The sequence below is a fragment of the Colossoma macropomum genome, unplaced genomic scaffold, assembly GCF_904425465.1.
Source record: "Colossoma macropomum unplaced genomic scaffold, Colossoma_macropomum, whole genome shotgun sequence".
NCBI lineage: Eukaryota > Metazoa > Chordata > Actinopteri > Characiformes > Serrasalmidae > Colossoma > Colossoma macropomum.
In genome coordinates, this window is record NW_023494804.1 from 8,408,378 (window position 1) to 8,428,297 (window position 19,920).

The 19,920-nt window shown below is 44.2% G+C and overlaps 1 protein-coding gene across 1 annotated transcript in view; it reads right to left on the reverse strand.

The window, feature by feature from the left end:
• Positions 1–208: 208 nt before the first annotated feature.
• nrip1b (nuclear receptor interacting protein 1b) overlaps positions 209–19,920 on the reverse strand; it is a 37,445-nt gene continuing 17,733 nt past the window's right edge. The window contains exon 2 of the mRNA XM_036594504.1: positions 209–5,706. Within this exon, the coding sequence (XP_036450397.1) occupies positions 2,014–5,310 (3,297 nt within the window). The 5' untranslated portion in view covers positions 5,311–5,706 and the 3' untranslated portion in view covers positions 209–2,013. The remainder of the gene's footprint in view (positions 5,707–19,920) is intronic.

A 19,920-nucleotide genomic window follows, 5' to 3' on the forward strand; every position in this document is an offset into this window, starting at 1 on the left:
TTAATGCACAGTTACTGTTTAACCGCTTAATTTAACATATTAGGGAAAAAAAAAACATTGGCTGGTGGTGGCCAAATTTGCAGAAAAATGTTATATTTCACTGTGTTCCCTGTAGAGGACATGTTAATTTATTTTCACTTGGTAAATCAAAAAAATATGAACTTTCACTAGAGATGTTCAAACTGTAGTTATAAAATGACACTTGCAATTTTGTGCATTTCAATATTTTATTTATATCAGTGCAAATAAACACCAGAAAATAAACATAAAAAATGTAAAACATTATGGTTGTCACAAAGATATCATATGAAACAGATTTTTGCTACAAATGCATTTCTCAGATGCACAGCAGTTTGAACCAGTAACAGAAGAGGAAAAAAAAAGAAAAAAAAAGATAAACCAATGCAAATTTTGAGCACTTGTCTCCATTGCCGCATTTGTAGACTGGTGATCCTTTAAATAAGCCTTTATCCATGGGAAAAAAAAGAAAACATTTACTTTAAGACTTGACATTTCCCCATTCCCAGTACTGATACACAGGTGCTTCCCATGCATCTGCATGCAACAGGTAGCAGTGTAGAGATCAGACATAACACGACGTGTTGCAGAACAAAGATTATCATTAGCTCACAACATACACATGCAAAAAAGAGTAGGTCATCTTCTGTCATTTTATGTACATTATTACACAGATATCATATTTACAATCCAAGACAATAAAAACTAGGGATTTTTTTAAACAATACAAAATAGTCATCTTTCATCGTGAAAGCACTATTTACACAAACGTATCTAATCATTGTCAAAACGTATCCATCGTACAGAGGAAAGATGGAATAAAACAGTTCATTTGATAATTTTTTAAGACTGAGCGGTTTGATGGGGCCTTTTAAGTCCAAAAAATAAACCCAGAAAAATAAAAACAGGGCTGGAAGTTATTTCATTGCTCAGACATTACAGAGTTTCTTTTCACAGTAGACTCCCAGGGTCACACGATACTACTATGCTTTCTATGATTGACCATATAGTAGCCACGTATATAAACGGAACAGAAATCATTCCCACAGTTGATAAATTTGTAGTCACATGTTTGGGGGGGGGGTACTAACTTTCCAAAAACGCATTTGACACCATAAGCCTGTGAAATGCTACGTATATGTATATAAAGTACAAAACAATGAATGATACAAAACCGTAAAAAGATACTTTGACAGCTAAAAATATGACACTCAGTTTTCTTTATCCATGCCTTAAACACCAAACAACACCTACAGATTCATTCCTGATCAAAAAATATTAAAGCACTGTAAATTTGACATAGCTTACAAATGTGTTCACTTCACCAGCAATATCATCCCATAAAAAATCCTTTGCATCATTACGTCGATACGTCTTTACTGGGCTCGATTTTGTGGCATGACCAGTCGGTTATCTCAGTTAGAACAGGATGCAAAGTACCTGATAAGTAAAGCAGGTAATTTTACATCTTTTATAGTCTTTGTAGTGACATGACGTGCGAATGCCACGTATGCATCTGATATAGCGTTGTGCTTATCACCGTATAATTGAGTCGGTTTCAGAAAACAGGAAACGGTCCTGATTTAGATGCGAATAAATATGAAATAAATCTAGCAGTAACGTTTTTGGAGTCATCAATAATAAACGCAATAGGATGTTCCTCATGAATGCTTTATATGTAGGAGAGAAAGCTTTTGATAGTTCCATAGTGTGCAGGACAGAGAAATGTGACCTGTATAAAACATACAATGAAACGGGATAAGACAGGATAAGATGCTTACGCTAAACGTGTCTGCAATTGGGCGGAAAAACAATTCTTCTCGGAAAATGTAGGTGATATTAATGGATTTGATATCAGATTTTGGATTAACGTGCATTATATGCTTATCATTCAAAAAAATGAAATAAAAATAAAGAAAAAAAAAACACTAACCATACCAATAAAGTAGCTCACACTCATTACTTAAACAAATCTCAGTCTTTGGCGGTTCAGGTTTACGATTTGTGTAACGAGCCATTGAGGTGCTCACTACCACCGCTTTGTCTCTCGCTGTGGACTAGAGAGCGCTGCATAGCACTCAGTCTGTGCTCAAGGTACCTGCTCTCGGTACACGGCTCTTCTTTAACTCTAACCCCACAGTGTGTCCTTTGCACATGGTCCTGCATCTCTTTTCTGAGCTGACCGTTCCCTCTTTGAAGCATAGAGTACAATATAGGATTTGATCTCGTTAGAGGTGGAGAATCAGGGCTAGATTCCTCCCCACCAAATGCCCACCTTGGTGAGCTTTTGGTCTCTTTTTTCACAGGTGTGGGACTGGGTTTGGGGGAGCCCTTAGCCCAGGGTGATCCTTGGGTGCTGTTTCCCGGTGGGGACGAAAGTGGTCTGAGATCACCAGTCCCTGAGTTAAGAGTCTGGGGGAACCATGGCAAGTTCATGAGTTCAGGATTGTAAGTGGACTGAGAGAAGTTCCCGTTGGCTTTGCAGTTTGCCTGAGGGAGAAAGGGGCTGGGGGTCCCCCGAGGCTGAGATAGCTCTTTCAGACAGTTGTCTGACAAAAGGAGCTGCTTCAAAACATTGAAGCCTTGGCTGTCTCTCGTGGGAGCTTTACCCACAGGACCCTTGATGAAAGAGTCCTCTGCTTTTGGGCTCAGTAGCCTTCTGCTTTTGTGTTCCTCAGGTGTTCCAGACACCAGACGCTCACTCACAGTATCTAGCGGTCTCGTGCAGAGTTCATTGCTGAGGTGTTCAGCCAGCTCTAAGCACAGTTTTTTCTTTTTAGGAAGTGGCTCCTGATAATCCTTCTGCTCCTCCTTCACTGTGCTCACAAGTGGCTCTGTACGTGGACTTGAGTGATAGGTAGTGGTCTGCTGCTTCAACAGCTGGCTGAGAAGGCCGTATTTAGCGGCGGCTTCCGTGGAACACTCCTCCGCTTTGACATTGTCGTGTGCTTCAGCAAGGGGACTGTGTCTCTCATGTCCCAATCTCCACCGGCATCCTCCATCATCAGAGCTGTCTGAGAGAAGACTCTCCTCTCCTGGCTCTGTTTTGATCTTAATATTCAATGAAGGTCCGTTTGAGCTGTCACAGATGACAGAGGCCCCTGGAGGCTTTTCAAAAGCTCCCATGGCTGCCTCTGTGCTTCTCCTCCCACTGGATTTCTCCTTGTGGGAGGCAGTGCCTAGCAGTAGCTGCAGTACAGTGCGCCTCTCCAGGAGGTTCTCAATTTGTGTGGATGCTGGAGGTGACCGCTCTCGTCCAAAAAGTGTGAAACTGGCAGGGGGTGGTTCGAACAAAGGAGTTTTGCTCCTTTTGATTGGAGGAACTAGCCTGTCGAGAAGAGACTGAGGCCTGTCTAGTTCACATTCTGGGCTTTGCCTTTTGCTTGGAGGCCTGTGGACTTGGGGGGAAGGGGGTGAGGGAGACGGGTTCTGTAAACCGCACTGAGCCAGGTTTTGTAATAGCTTACTGGCAATGAAAGCAGGCTCCACCATTTTTTCATTGGTGTGAGGTTTAGATTTACACAGGTCCAGTGGACTGGACTGAACAAGGGCAGAAGAGTAAGAGAAAGGAGAAGGAGTGTTGCTCGTCTCCCCACTGTGAGAGAATGTGGACAGACCCCCACCTGCCAGCCGTTCAAGAGCATTCTGGGTCCTGATCTCTTCCAATGTGCCAAGCCGTTTAGGAGGGCCTCCCGCCATGTTGCTAAAGGTTGCGTCATGCTGCAAATCTGGATTATCTGCAATTTTGTTTACCTTCTCGTTATTTTTGCGGTCCAACAGTAACTGCATGAGAGTGACCTTATGATGGGATTTCATGTCTGGGCTTGTTTCCAGCTCCCTGGCCTCAGGGACCTTTGGCCCGGGAGTCTCCGGCTTCCACTTGTTTATAAGTGTCTCTGTGAGCTTGTCCAAAGATGAGGCGGAGGAGGGGGGCTCTGACTTTTGGCTGCAAATTCGGCTCCTCATGGAGAGGTCAATAGGGGAGCAGCTGGAGTAGCAGCTCTCTGCGTCACTACTGTCTTTGGTCAAGCTGTTCTCCTGGTTGGAGTACTCGCTGTCTGACTGATGAGAGGAAGCTTGGCTGAGAGGGGCAGTGCAGTCATCGTCTAGGTGCCCGTTCTTGGTAAGATGCTTCTGGGAGTTGTGGTTGTTGAGGAGGAGCAGGAGCAAGCTACTGCAGTTCTGCGGAGGCCGGCTGCTGTGCCTGTCAAAGGGGCGTTTCTCTTTAGGGGGCTGCGGAGATGGCCTAGGGGAGCCAGCTGATATGCTTCGGCCCGGGGTTAGTGAGGGGCTCCTCCTGCTGGAATTTAATGTTGGTGAGGGGAGTGTTCCATTTAGGGTGTTTAAGGAGCTTAGCATGTCTGGGGCAATCAGTGACTCTCCCATGCTGGGTGGTCCCTTTTCCTTCGTTTGCTGCGTAGCCATGGCTGCCAGCCTTTCACTGGCTGTTCGGCCAGATAATTGTGCTTTTAAGGCCTGCTCTCTGGAATACTGCTGCAGATGGGCTTCACTAGACAGCAGCAAGGCTAACTGACTGCAGGCCACGCTGGGCTTAGGGGAAGGGGCAGGACTGGACCTGCTCTTCACTAGTGTGGCCACAGCCTTCAACCGCTCTGCGCAGGACATGGAGTCAGGCGCAGAGCTCTGCGAGTTACGAGGGGACTCAGAGCGCCGGTCTTGGCTGCTGCGGCGACTGTAAGGCACGTTATTGTGGCTATGTTGCTTGTTTTTCCTTATCAGGCCTTTGAGACGACTTGAGGCTGTACAGTAGCCCTGGAAGGTGTCCTTGTCAACGGGAGTACTCTCGCTGCTCTCTCCATCAAGCTGTTTGTGACTCTGGGTGATGCACTGTGACATGGCCACCGTCTGTAGGCGTGAGCTGAAGGACTGGAGTAGAGAGGCCAGCAGTGTGCTCTCTCCCTGTGCAGAACTATCCAGGGCTGCTTTATGGTGTTCCTTGACCTGCCCATTCACCTCCATCCTGGGGGTGTCTTTCCTCTGGTTGTCTGTCTCACTCCAGGTCCCTGAACGCAGCAGTCTGGCCTTTTTAAGGTGCTGTGAGGCCGCTCCAAGAGGGCTGCCTTTCTCTGGTGGGCTTGAGCCGTGATTGGGTAGCTGAATGCCCCTGGTCCCCTGGTTTCCCGGCTCCCCATCATTGTTGCCAGCCTCTGATCTCCTTGTTGCCGTGGCACCAGGCCCAGATGCAACCGGATGCATTAGTAAACCTTCCAGATAAGTTAAAACAGCTGAATCCTGGTGTGTCTCAGGGCCAGGCTCCTCCCCATGAGTCATGTTCAATAGCAGGCTCCTCTTGTGTGATTGTTGACAACTACTGAAAATGTCTTACGGACTGCTGTGCCATGGATGAAGAGTGCAGAAAACTCCAAGGGGGTACAGATACTTCCTCTTCGTTCAGTCAGAATGTTTTATACAAAAAAGCACTGGGCATTAGAAATGCCATCACAGGGCGACCCAGCTGGCATTTCTTTGTTCCTGTGACAAACCTACTAAACCCACACAGCTCTGGAGAGGGCTTAGGAATGCAGCCAGCGAGAAGTCAGCAGGAGCCCTCCACTGCCCTGCTGAAGCATTCCATGCTGCTGGATGTTTGGGATGTCTGCCACAAGGCCCAAGGGGCCGTGTGTCGTCTTTCTGCTCCCCTGCTCTTCAGACTGAGCCACAAGGGACCTGCAGTAGAGGGAGAAAACACAGTATGAGTTTCAAGAGTTCCACACGACAGCACACAGCTGAACTCTTTCAACCAAGGAAGCTACTGGTCTGTTCCAAATAATTACGTTACATACGACACATTGTGGCTAAGGTTGGTGTACTGTAGGGGCTTAAAATTTCCTTATGAAAAAGGAAAAAAGGTCATGATAGTATTAGAAATTAAATGCAATATAGAGCTTTTTTCATATCTGTCAAAAAAAGACTGTCTGACTGTTTTGTGAATTATATCACAAAATTTCTACATTTTACAGTATAATGACAACAAGATCTGCTTCCAGCAGAATATTAACCATATGAAACTATGTACTGTGGATGCAGGAAAAAAGGCACAGAAGTTTTGTCTGCTTCTGAGGATTAACTTCAAAAACAGCAGGGGCCTATAGATTAACTTTATATGAATGATGTCAGTAATTCCTAGCAAAAACCCTCCGCTACATGCAGACACATCATGCTACGACACTCAGCAGCAAACCTCTCAATAAATGTGTCTTTGCTTGTGAAGGGCTTTTGAGCACTGTGCCTCTCATCACACATGCAGCCGATCATTTCTGAGGATTATCCTCACACACGCACTCAAGGCACGGCTCACACGACTCGACGCAAGGAGAAGACTTTCTGCTGACTTCATACTAGTTTTTGTATTATTTAAAATGGGAAAGGTTACAAACTGGGTCAGGATAGTAGACCCAGGAGTAAAAACCTCTGAGGAAAAAAAATAGAAAAAATTCTGGGAACTTCCTCAAATATATTTCAATATCTGAACCCTGGTAAACCTACAGCATGCAAAGCAGAATTAGTCCTTAAAGAGTGGGACCACAATGATTATTTTATTTCTTTGGCTTATATTTTATTTATTGTCATTAGGTACACCTACCTAGTACTTAATAATATTTAATAGGGCTGCACCATAAGTCATATTTTTAAGAGCCAACGTGAAGAGCTTCGATGACAGGGTGGATCAAATTAGACTGGCAGGAACAACGTATTAGATATATTTATTTGTTTTTGTAGCTTTTGTAAAAAAAGGTGCTCAGAAAATGTATTGGTTCTGGTATTGTCACATACCCAACAGCATGATACTCAACATCCAACATCTCATACAGTCCTAATACTTGCTGTGCCTGATTCTCTCAAACCAGTGCAACTACTGTTACCAGTACTGTATCAGTATCTCTATCGGCAGAGATACTGACAGAGAAGCCAAACAATGAATGCCATTCATTCAATCTTAATAATATTATTTGTTACACAGAAGCCTGCTTTAAAAATAAGATCGGCTCCCGAGTGGCGCAACCGTCTAAGCGTTGGCCCTATCATCAGGAGATCGCGAGTTCGATCCCTGGTGATGCTACAGCCATCCGTAGCCGGGAGTCCGAGAGAGCACAATTGGCCTCGCTCTCTCTGGGTGGGTAGGATGGCCCCTCTTTCTCCCCCATCACTCAGCGCGATGCTAGTCAGCGCAGGCGTCTGTTAGCTGACGTAACAGATCTGGCGGTTGGCGCTTTCCTCCGAGCGCGTTCGGCTGTCCAGTGACGTTGCGTGAGCCGCAGTTCGAAAAGAAGCGGTGGTTGGCTTCACAGGTCTCGGAGGAAGCCTGTGTTAGCCTTCACCCTCCTAGCGTTGATAGCATTGTGTGACTGGGGGAGTCCTAACTAGCGGGTGGAATTGGAGACGACTAAATTGGGGAGAAAAATCGGGTAAAAATTTAAAAAAAAAAAAAAAATATGATCATTGGTATAAACATTGGAATAATGAGCAGAATGGTTAGACAGAGTTCGGATTAGTATCAATACTCTGGGTCGATAAGGTACCTCGGTATCAAAAAGTGGTATCGGTGCATCCCGAAGTGCAACCACGCCACTACTAATGGTGACATACCAAGAACACATATATGGTAGGTCTACATTATGTCTACCTACCTAAAACGATAAGAGTACCTGATAAACTGACAACTCAGTCTATATCAACAAAAGGTCCTCTTAAGAATTAGCACTAGTAGACTTTCTTTCCTTTTATCAGCGTCAAACACGGATGCATTTTGTCAGCTAAATCTATCTGACAAAGTAAAAAAAACGCCTTGTTGAGTAGTGAGACTGGGTGGCTGTGTTGACGGTTCAGGCAGCGGCTGTAACAGCGGATAGATGTGAAGCCCAGCGGTGTGCAGCGTGATCCCTCCCAAGTCTGGCTTCCTATCTCACACTTTACTGTGTGGCAGTCTCCGAGCAGTCAGTAGATAAAAAGCGGAGAGGTCAGTCCCCTCTGCCTCGGCTCCCGCTCAGCAGTCACTTCCTTCTAAAGCCACTGTCACACGGAGACGGCATACACAGTGCACACACCTTCAGCCACAGGGTACGGGATGCCATGAGATATAGCTGCTCCTCTCTCTCACACCGACTGTGTCAACTCAATGCGAAAGCTGAGCCTAAAAGAGGCTCGACATCCCTGCGTGTGGTCTGGAGGAAGGTGTGTGCTGTGTTAAAATGGAGAGCAATACTTGGGTTCCAACACAGGACGAGACATTATTTGGCGCAACTGAGTTAAACAGGTTTTTGAGATTAAAACACCAAGCACTTAGACGGAGTGTATCTTCTTCCTGACACATACCAAGTGCATGTTTAGCACTACTGCACTCGGCCTGGCATTAGCTGCTTCTGGAGGTGTGAAAGCCCCTTCGGATTGAAGCTGGTTGTCATCGGTCTCTAACACTCCGCCTGGCAGTGGCTTGGCAAGGCTGGCAGGTGTAAAGAGGGGGGTTTTAGTGGGGAGGGGGGAGGGAGAGAGACCTGGTGCACCTGTCAGGCTGCGGCTCCACAGGGCTACAGCATCACAGCTCACGCTCTGTCAAATAGCATGACACTGCCAGTGGCTGTGTGCTCGCAGACCCTGGACCTGATCCCTGTCAACTCTGGCTCCACAAACAGCCCTCACTTCCCACTGTCAGGGCCACTGGCACAAAGGTTAATTAATACAGAGCACTCCACCTTCCCCCGAGTGCCATTCAGTTGCCAGAGACTGTCTTATCCTTCAAGTCGCCCTGCCCCTGGTATCAGCGTAATGTGTTAGGAGCGGACTCGTGAGGAAGAGAGGCTTGATTTTGACCTGTGAACAGCTTTGATTAAAAAGAATCAGCAAACCAGAGCTGATGAAAAACAGCATTTATTTGTGTGTGGCATCAGCCACTTTGCTGCAAAGCTAGCAGGCCTGACACGCGGGTTAGTCTGATCAGTGGCTCCACTGTTAACCTTGGCTGCTACATGTTAACACTGCGCACAGTTGAATCTCATGCAAATTGGAATTCTGGACCGGAAAGGTTAGCCAAAGATCCACGGCTCTAAAAAAAACAACAACACGGAAACCTAATTAATTAATTAAATATTTCAGACTGGCCCACCGGTCTCAGTTACGGGGCTATCCTAAGCCACTGACCCAAATTTGACAACAACAAAAGACACCCTGCTAGAGCCAGGGCCATCTGACGTCTCCTCTTAATCTTAATGGGCAGGATTAAGTCTATTTTCCTGCCACTGGCTTAACTCAATTAAAAAAAGGCACTGTACACGGCGATGTTGCAGGCCAACAAAAGCGCCTGGTGTATTTTTGTAACCAGGGTATCAGGGTATTTAAAAAAAAAAAAACACAAGAAAAATTGGACAGGAACCAAATGGAGCAAAACAGACACAGAGAACGAAGCAAACAGATTAAAGAAAGAGAATAAACGAAGAGCGAAGTCCTTACCAAAGCTGGATTAAAACCAGATCAAAGCAGATCAAATCTCAGCCTACATATGTTTTACCATGACAGGGGGGAAGGGGTGAATAGGCCCACATGAAGTGCGCATTTATGCCGTGTAGGGCAGCGTATGGATATCCCTGCGTGCCCCAGGACAAAGCCCATTAAGACAGCGTGGGAGTCAATGGGATCTGGCACGTGACAAAAGGCAGGGAAATAACGTGTGTAATACATGATCTCACGATGTACATATTGAAAATGACCTTTCGCGTTCGTAAATCCGTCCTCTGCCCCTGCTTTCCACACGCCACCCCGCTGGACATAAAAGGCAGAAGTGTCTCTCTCTCTCTCTCTCTCTCTCTCTCTCTCTCTCTCTCCCCTCGCTCCCTGTCTCCTTCTGACTTACCGGCCTCCAAGTAATTATCCATTATCTCTGACAATGTCAACCAATAACACCCAACAGCATTTTAAGTGATTTCACTCGCCGGTGGCGAAAAAGAAGCAGCGGCAGGCACGAATGCTTTATCATCGCAGCGTGTCTTTCCTCACTCGCCGAGACACCAAGAACAGGAAGGTCACAACATTATCAGTGGCTGAGAGGCAATTTCCAGCTAGGAGTTGAGGAGAAAATGGACTATGCTGCGAGGGCTGGACCTGATGCAAATGTCAGGGATTTGATATCCAAAAGCCAATCTACCATCGTTCAACATGCAGGGTACAAGATTAATTGCAATAGCCTCCCATATACCCCCCCACCCCACCCCAAACTTCAAAAAAAGAGCTAATAAATTACTTCCATTGTCAGAAATTGTAATCCATTTAAGCTATTTAAAATGCGTGATTAATAGAAAAGGAAAAAGCCATGGGATCCGTGGTGGAAGTCAAGGTCGTCCCCATCACCGAGGCTTTTTGCATGGACGCAACAGCTGCTATCCATGCAAAGCTCTCAGTGTTAATAAAAAGTGACAATGCAGCCCTGGCTGTGTATATCACTAATATCGGACATGGGGCTGGCAGATGTGCGCGCGCTGCATTAAAAGGTAAGTCAAGGTTAAAGAAATCTAAAGGAGGAGCCCAAGGCTAAACACTTTTAGATTATGTTATCTGAGGCAGGGGTTGCAGCAGCTACTCAACAGGCCTACCTCGCTTAGACATTCAGTGCAGTATCTGTAAATTCAATATGGCTCAGGAAGATTAAATAAAACAAAAGGCTTGCTACCTGACCAAATGCAATTGTAGAAATCTCCGCCGGTGAACACTCTAGAGCTCTATAGGAAACTTTGATACGCGACCCGCCATCACCTTGGGAAGCGCATGGCAAATAAACAGATACGGTGACCTCATGTGGCTAGGAACAATGGCCCTGTGCTTTAAATGTCAAAGCACTCAGTCAATCAGAGCAAACCAACATCAAAAAATAATAATAATAATAAAAAAACATACCAAAAATCTAGGCCGCTGTGACCTAATTTCAAAGAGGCACGACCGAATAACTTGCCCGTACGCACACACACTCACCCTGCCTATTGCCTGAGCCCTTCGAAACACACTGTTCATTACTACCCCCAATTACAGCACTGAAGCCCATCCCTAACATCAGCCTGACCTACATAATCAGACTCAGGCCCTCTATCTCCTCACCATAAACACAGCAATGGGGAAAATGGAACAGCAGGGGTACATCACAGTGATATTCACTGGCCCTAAAAAAACATGATAAGATGTGAATTCCATACAAAAATGTGCTGAAATCGAACCGTGGCGACACAATATACCCATATCAGTCACAGACGTTGATTATGAATTCATTTTACGAGGTGTTCTTAAGGGACTGATATGTATAAGATGATGAATCGCCTCAGAGGTTTTATCCAAAAAGACTGAAGAAAGTCAAGGCTGGGGCTGTGTATGCCTGGCTGCTCCACGGAGTGAAAACATAACGTCAGTGTTTGATTTATGCTGTAATGGATGTGTTGTGGTCAAGCTGGGAACACTTCTTGAATACATTCTTTAGGACTATGTTTGGGAGTTCGCTGTTTATCAATTCTGAACAGCACGAGAAGAATCCATCAGCAGCAGAAAGACACATCTATTACCAACATGACCATACAATGGCATATACGTTGGCCCAAGCCGTGTCTTTAATCAATTAAGTGCACTTAACCTATTAAAGATAAAATGATTATGTGTAACCTTCTGGAACAAACCTCGGCTGAGCATCAATCCAGCTGGCAAGACTGGCACTGAGCAGCAGCCAATAAAATGCCAGGCCACCAAAATGTGATTACCCTGTCTCTCCCACACTCCTACTCTAATCACTGGAGTTCAGACTCCTCCAGACTTCATCTGATACTGCTTTCTGTTACTTTCTCTCTCTCCCACACACACACACACATACACACACACACACACACACTCACACACACACACACACACACACACACACTCACACACACTCACACACACACACACACACACACTCCCTCCTGCTCTAATCATTAAAGTTGTGACTCCTCCAGTCTTCATCGCTTCTGCTGAGACTGAGCAGGTAAACGGACACAACGCTACTCAGTTCTGCTGAAGCTCAGCCTGTCAACTACAATTCCATCCATCCTTATGACACCTCAGTATAAAGGCAAGCTCAATATATCGTTTGTTAAGTATCACAACATTGGCTATTGAAATGCTGATATCGGAGAGATCAGCGATATGCAAATGAGCCAATTAATCAATCACAATGTTTTTTATGATGTGCTTGGCGCATCCTGACCAACCAGGATGCTCCAATAATTTATGTAGTCTGGCAAAATGATATAATCTGGTCAAAACGACGCAGGCCTACGTTTAATCAGGTCCCGTTACGGTCTTGTGGAGGAGAACGAGAACATCTGGGGACAACCACAAGAAATTTTGGGAACATAGACGTATTAAGGTGGGAACAAACTGCGTGCGGCATTGCCAATCTGACGACTCATAAAGGCAGAGCTCAAAGTATGAGGGGATGGTGCACTCCACTTTGTCCAACCCTCTTGTTAACCCATGGACGTAAGATAAGTTAGCATAGCTGAAAAATCCCACCCAAAAAAATAAACAATAAACAATGAAGCATGTAGATGAGTGGTGCGTGTGCAGAGACCGCATTACATGTAGTCAAAATAAAATTCTCTTTTGAGGTAAAACCACTTCCACTAGTTAACAACAGTGCTTTACTAGGTAGCTCGTGTTATGGATTGCACCCCAGACTAAACACATTACTCATTTCTGATTCCTCAACACATTTTTACTTTTATTTCATTAAATCTGAAATTTGAAACTTCCTCTGGGCCACATGTTCTCTGAGCTTGCCTGACCATAAATCTGAAGAAAGTTTTTAAATCAGTCACACCAGAGGTGGGCAATATGGCAAAAAAGTTATATCATCAAAGAAAATTCATGTCACAATACTTATTTTTTTCTAACACCTGATAAGTTGGAACAAACCAAGTAAATTCATGTTTAAAAAATGCCAAAAAAACTATGAATACAGTCATGTGTATTCAATATTTCACATACTATTCTACACTAAATCCAAGTAAACAGAGCTAATGATGCTCTCATATACACTCCAATATTGCCTCATTGCCCAGCCATAAATCAAACTATATTAAATGATAACTGAATGAATTTGAATGATATTCTATTCAGTCTTTTGGTCACATGGCGCTACTAACTTTAACAAAGCAACAGTGAATTAAAATGTGACGTGCATGTAATATATCGCTGGTGTCGGAACACAACCTCCAAAACGGTAACCTTACAAGAGAAGTAAAAAGTCAAAGTAATATAGATTCCTCTAAGGTACAACCACACAACATGTCATGCCTTTAGAGGTACATTCTGAGGTAGATTTCTTTACCACACTAAATATAGGTGTTGGATATGTGTTTATACATTGAAAGGCATATCACAATCACAATATGCAACAACAGAAACACAATACTATTATTTTGTTCATACTAGAGATGGCACTGACCCAATACTGAGTACTGGTACAGGGCTGATATTAGCAGAAAATGCTGGATATTAAAGGGAAAAATAACAAATACAACCCAATCCTGAAACTCTTGGACTGGTAACTGTATCAGCTGATACTCCAAAGTTTTAATATTAGTGCTTTACTGTGCAGCACTACTAATGTACACCCCATAAACTCATCAGACTCCCTTTTATGTTACTACCTCTTCACTATAATCTCTAATACAGACTAAAAATGAAGACTAAACTCAACCAAGGTGGCCGGCTTTTCGGTTGTATATCACGTATCAAATGCAGAGAGACTACAGTGTGCTAACAGTGAGTGCGGCTTATGATCAAATCTACCAAAAAGCACTCTCCTTTAATGACTGTACCACAGGTATAGTCACACGACGCGAGCCTATCTTTTCCAAGCTGTGCACGCTGATACAGGTAAAGTGTGGTAATCAATTTGCTCTACTGACAAGGAAGCTTCGGCGGAATACTAATGATTCCCCCCTCTACCCTCCTTCCTCCACACACATACACGTAAATACCCACACTTACCGTCCTCATATCTGCAATCCCCACACCCCTCTCGCCATTTTCCCCTCTGGCTTGCGCTCCCGTGCCTTGATGCGGCTCGTGGCCCAGACCACAGCTGATGGTTAAAGGAGGGCGTGCTGTCTTCTGCCCAGATAAGTGCTGCCACTAATCAAGGCTACGTGTACCAGGGCACAGGATTAGAGGGCCGTCAGACGCTGGAAAGCTACATGCGCAACAAGGTCACTGTTAAACTGTTAAACCTACGGTAACCCAGCCGCCTCCCTGTCGCTCACTCTATAAACAGAAACGCATATACACACATCACAGACTCACTCAAGGGGACGGTGGAGGTGAGTCACGGGAGTGAACTAATTCATCACTTTTTACAACTCGCGCCATTTTATCTTGACGGATGGAAAGGCGTCTAAAAGCACCAGCAACCAGCCTGGTTCCCTCACCTCAACACCCACTATGAAAACACACACACTTGTCTTTATATGTCAGGATATGGGGTCACTCACATGTCACATACGTGTTGCGTATGGAGGCGGCAGAATACCACCTTTTGTTTTTTCTGATACCCATACTAGTGGTGAATCTGACTTTTTTTTCTTTAAAAACTATGTTAAAACTTATAATTAAAGCACTTAAAAAGAGTGTCAAGAAATAGGCCATTATGCTCTACTAAGTTCTCTGTACTAACTCACAGAAAGAAAGGCAAACAGGGATGCACTGAAATTTTGGCCATGGAAATTTTAGTTTGAAATGGTTTTCAGCTGAAAGAGAAAAATGGCCAAAAATTTTGACCAAAAGAAAAAAATATAAAACAAAGATTAAATGAGCGAATAACTGAGTTTCCAAATCTAAGAGCTTACGACTCATTTTAATGGTAATGAAAATGAGAAATAGTGATTAAAACACAGACTGTTCCCTTCGCAGAAGTGCTAAAACATTTTGAGTGGCAGCAGATCAACAGTGAAAGCAGTGGAACTATTTCCCAGTTTCTATGAGGGACATTAGACAGGCGATTAACAATCACTGTTCATGCATATCAAGGGGGGAAACATCACCCAAGAACTTCTCCACTACAGGTCTGAACAGAACAGAAGCAAGAAAGAAGGTCTTTGCTAGAACACCGAATCTATCTGTAGACACAGTTTATGAAGTTACAAAGAAATTCAAAAACAAATGATGACTGAAAAACTAATGGGATTCAACGCTTTGGGTGACCAGCGGTTCCCTGTTGTCGTGGATGTTAGATTTTGTAGCACTCACTCCTACTGTAGCCTACATATTGTAATAGTTTTAGCAAGTCTATTTTATGTAATCTCTTGTTAATTATCGTTAACGTTTTTTGGTTTTCGGTTTCGGTTCTCAGCCCAGTCTGTTCAGTTTCAGTTTCGGCCAAAAATTTTATTCAGTGCAGCACTAATACACAGCTAACAACCTGACATCACACAGTGTGTGTGCTGTTTCAGACCAGACTTGTTAAAGAATTCATTCTTTTTTTCCTTCCGATATCCAGTCCAGCATATCCAGCATATCAGTGTCATATTCACACATACACATAAACACTTACGTGTAATAATAATAATCACAAGCTCACTAATTTTCAGTCAAAAAATGTAACATTGAGCTTGTATGATAAACAAAACAGGGCAGCACTGTCAGTCCTGATAGTCTCTGGTTTTCCTACACAGTTGGGACAATTTCGTCCTGAAAATGTACTAAAACAAGCACATACACACATGCCCTCCCTCCCTCTCTGTGATTCCTCAATACAGTCAGGCTGTAGCAAATTGCATTTGCCAGAGAAAGAGTTCTGGGCTATAAGCTGTGATAGACATTAATAGGGAAAGTTGGTCATAGACTCTCTGTCAGCTGCATGGAGCTGGTCTTTCTGCACCGGCGTGATACATTAAGATGACGTTCATTAGACATTCAGCGCATACACCTCAGGCAGGAAATTGGAGAGGCGATCTGGAGCTTTCCATTTACGCTCTGACAGTTCCGTCTGTCACACACAGTAGCGCTGCACATTTGTGATTCTTAGTTCGGAATATTACCGTCACTTGGGAATAAAAAAATACATATAATCAGTCATAATCTGATCATAATATCCGGCTTTGATATGAACTTTTTTTAATATTAGTGATATAAGGGGAGGTTAAAAAAAAACAACCATACAAAAGTGACTTTTTTACGTTTAAAGTAAATCTGATTTGGGGCTCGCTGTTTATATTGCTGAGAATAAAAAACCACGTATTAGCAGCTCGGTCTCTCCCACTCAGCAATAAAGACGGCGGCAGCGGCGGAGATGAGACAGGCAAGTCAACAGCACCTTTTGCATCAGCAGGAATATTTCATTATGTACATAACGAGTGCCATTAATCGCTCCTAACAAGAGGACACAACCTCACCTTGGCAGTCTCGCACACAGCTGGGGGGAGGAGACAGCAGAGGAAAAGGGGAGGGAGGGGGGCAGAGAGTGAGAGACAGACAAAAAGAGAGAAGAGCGAGAGAGGCAGGAACTCAAAATCACCACACTCAGGAAACTGCCATCTTCTGCTCTCTCTCTCCAGGCTGAGGTGCGAAGACAGCCAACGGCTGTAAAACCGTAACAAAACCCCAGAACGAATGAAAGAGAGAGAGAGAGGGAGAGAGAGAGGGAAAAGAGAGACAGAGAGAGAGAGAGAGAAGACTGCAATAGTGCCGACGGCAACGCCCTTGACATACTGACATGGGCCCGTCATCATGTGACACTTTGTCATCCGCCACCTGGCAGAGCCCCCCACCTTCTCATGACCTCATCCTCCGGTGACCCGGGCACAGCCGAACCTTCACTGCCCCCCTCACCCCACCACCCCCCAACCCTCGGGGCCCCTCCCTCTTGCAGCTCACAGGGAAGGTCGAGCAGGTCGCTGTGCCCTCATCTGTAATCCGCCGCTATTCGTCAGTGGCCCCGGCTGCAGGAGACGGCCGTGCTGCAAGGGGAGAATGCCCAATTAGGCAGCTGTCACGCAAAGCTGCAGAACCATCCCGATCCCCCCCCCACCCACCAAACCCCCGTCGGACGCCAGCGCAGCTGCAGGTGCCAATTACAGCGATGTGAAGGGATGGGCAATATTCATTTTTCAAAACCGCTGATAGGTCTTTCAAATATCAAATGTCCAAATAGTCTGTATTATCTGTCATACTCAAAAAGAACTCCAACTCCAGTGGTTCCCCATCCGGTCTTCTAGGCTCCCTGGGACAGTCCACATTTTTGCTCCAACCCAACTGGGGATGAAGGAAAAAAGGGGACCTTTGGGAGAGCCCTGACGGTCAGCTTGGGAACCACCGTCCTAGTCTATAGGCATAATTCATCTTCTTTTAAAATCCACATTTTATAATTTGGCAACATGGTTGCACTGAATGGGTCCCTGAAGCACTCACTGACGGTCAAACTTGTTAAACATGTTTTTTTTTGTTTGTTTGTTTCTTTTTAAACGTTCGCCTATGCCAAAAATAACTATCTCCTTTTAGGGATGCATGATAATATCGCAGTCATACTGATATCGTCAGAAAAAAGAGCTGTTTAGATTTGACAGATATTTCAAATCAATATTTGATGGTGTATTTACTGTAATTTCTCTGGCAAATGCAATTTGCTACAGCCTGACTGTACCGAATTTGTAATCTTATAGAGAAAATATATTTCTCAGTAATGCCAATCCATACAGATGTAGTCCCAATTTCTACATTTTATAAATGTTTATTGGCAGATATGTGAGTGAAAAAATCAGATATCGGCGCCGGTCTACTGCCATATCGGTGTACCCATTTCCTTTATAACAGATTTTATGATTGAGTTTACGCATCTACACATTTTTTGCAAACTCTCCGACTGGTCATATTTCAGTCAGACCTGTAAAGAGCTTCTTTTGCACCAGTAAACATGTTAGCGTAAAAAAGTTGCCTATCACCTCTCTACACAAAAACATTGTTGTTGGTTAAGATAGTTGACATCCCAACAATAATACTGTCGAATCACCCAAGCCTAGCAATAGCTGGAAGGGGCTACAGCTGGGGCTTTGCTGTTTGGGCACCTACGTTCCCAGTCTTACCCACCTCTTGTCGTCTTACCCCTCAAAAACCACCAGCAGGGAGAACAACACACTATCTGCTCTGACCAATATGGAGGTTTTTCTTCCCAAGCACGGGGAAATATTACACACTGCATCTCCCTCACTTCTCTCTCGTGCTCTTCTCTCTCTTTTGCCTTCTCTGCACTGTCCTCCTTCCTGATAGGGGCTAACTGCTATGCAGAGCCCACAAAAAGCCGGCAGTGCAGTTACACAAGTTTAATCAGATCTACATGAGCCCGCAGACTCGAGTAATCTCCCCACTCTTAATTAAATGATGGAGGAATGCCAGGCACATTCAGAAAGAAGAGTGATCGTGCTTCCAGTCCGCTCGTCTTTTTCCCAGATGGGAGATAATGGTTAAAGCTTGGGTTCTATATGGGGAACACTGGGCAAAAACCAATGCATTTTGCGGCAAGTGTTCATGTATGTTCCTGCTGTCAGAACAATGCACTTCATGGAAGTCTTGAGGAGAAACACTGCCCCACCGGAGTGTCCGAGGGTGCGGCAGATATCAACTGATGACAAATTTGGTGTAACCGGATAATTCATCATCTCCAAACACATCTGTTTTGAGTAATGGGAAAACTAATCTGCAAAAATGAAAGTGAATGAGTTGGACAGCCGCCTACAGAAGATTTACGGTCCAGCGGATGTGGACTCATGACGGCGCCTATTGATCGTTTGGTCTCCACAGTTTCTCCGTTTAATCAAACGGTTGACCAAGAAAAAAGGTGAGAAAAAAAGAAAAAGACTGTTAAGGATCTTCAGAGGACGACAGACAAGATTTTAACAGGTAGCTGATTCACAGCCCTGCTGACTGACCGATAGTGTCCAGGGCTGTTTTCTAAGTCAAGTCCAACGTGTCACAGGTTGGCAGGGTTCAAGCCGGCTAAATCCAGCTTTAAGGGGCTTTTACGGCTCTGTTAAGTCAAAACAGTGAGAAACAAATTTCCTGCAAAATCCTATTTGAATAGAGAGCTTGGCTATAAGAGCCTTAGAACTGATCACCTGAGTCCATAAATTCTTAAGGAACTGACACCAGGTCTAACAATATTTCTCATCATGTAAAAGTGTATGTAGTATAATTAAAAATTCTAATGGTTGTTCTAATGTTAATTCTAGTGTTTATCAGGGTATGCATATACTTTCCAATAAAACCATTTTAGATGCTTAAGTAAACCTACTGTTTATAGGTTAATATGTCCCTTCAGGTGTCCCTTCACGTTTTAATATATATATATTTTTACAACCAAAGTAAATCTTAAATAATTTTAGTGTGCAAAATAGTAAGACATGTCTGAATTTCTAAAAGGCTGAATCTGGCTTCTTATTCGGCAGTTTTATATTCAAAGTTTGTCCTTAAGTGAAGCAGCAGTTACATTCTGGCACCAGTACAGGTGACTGAATGTAATTGCTGCACCATTTAAGGTGGAATGGGAAATTCGAAAAAGAAGCCAACTTCAGCTTTGCCTAACTTCTCAACTTATTTGTCTCTTATCCGTCGTACCTCCAACTGCCAGACGGTGCTAGAATTATTATATTATATAATATATAAAATATTATATTCACAGACATTACAGTCATCGCAGTTTTGCGCACAAGGACGTAACCACGCCGTCATCTAATGCAGCTCATCAAGTTAGGCAGCTTCTCAGACGGCACGAGAGGAAACAAGCCCAGAAATAGCTGTAGTGTCCATGTTAGACTAAGGCTATCCCTAAAAGACTGGCCATTGCTTTACGTGCGCTGCTTTGAAAATAAAGTAGACTACTTCAGA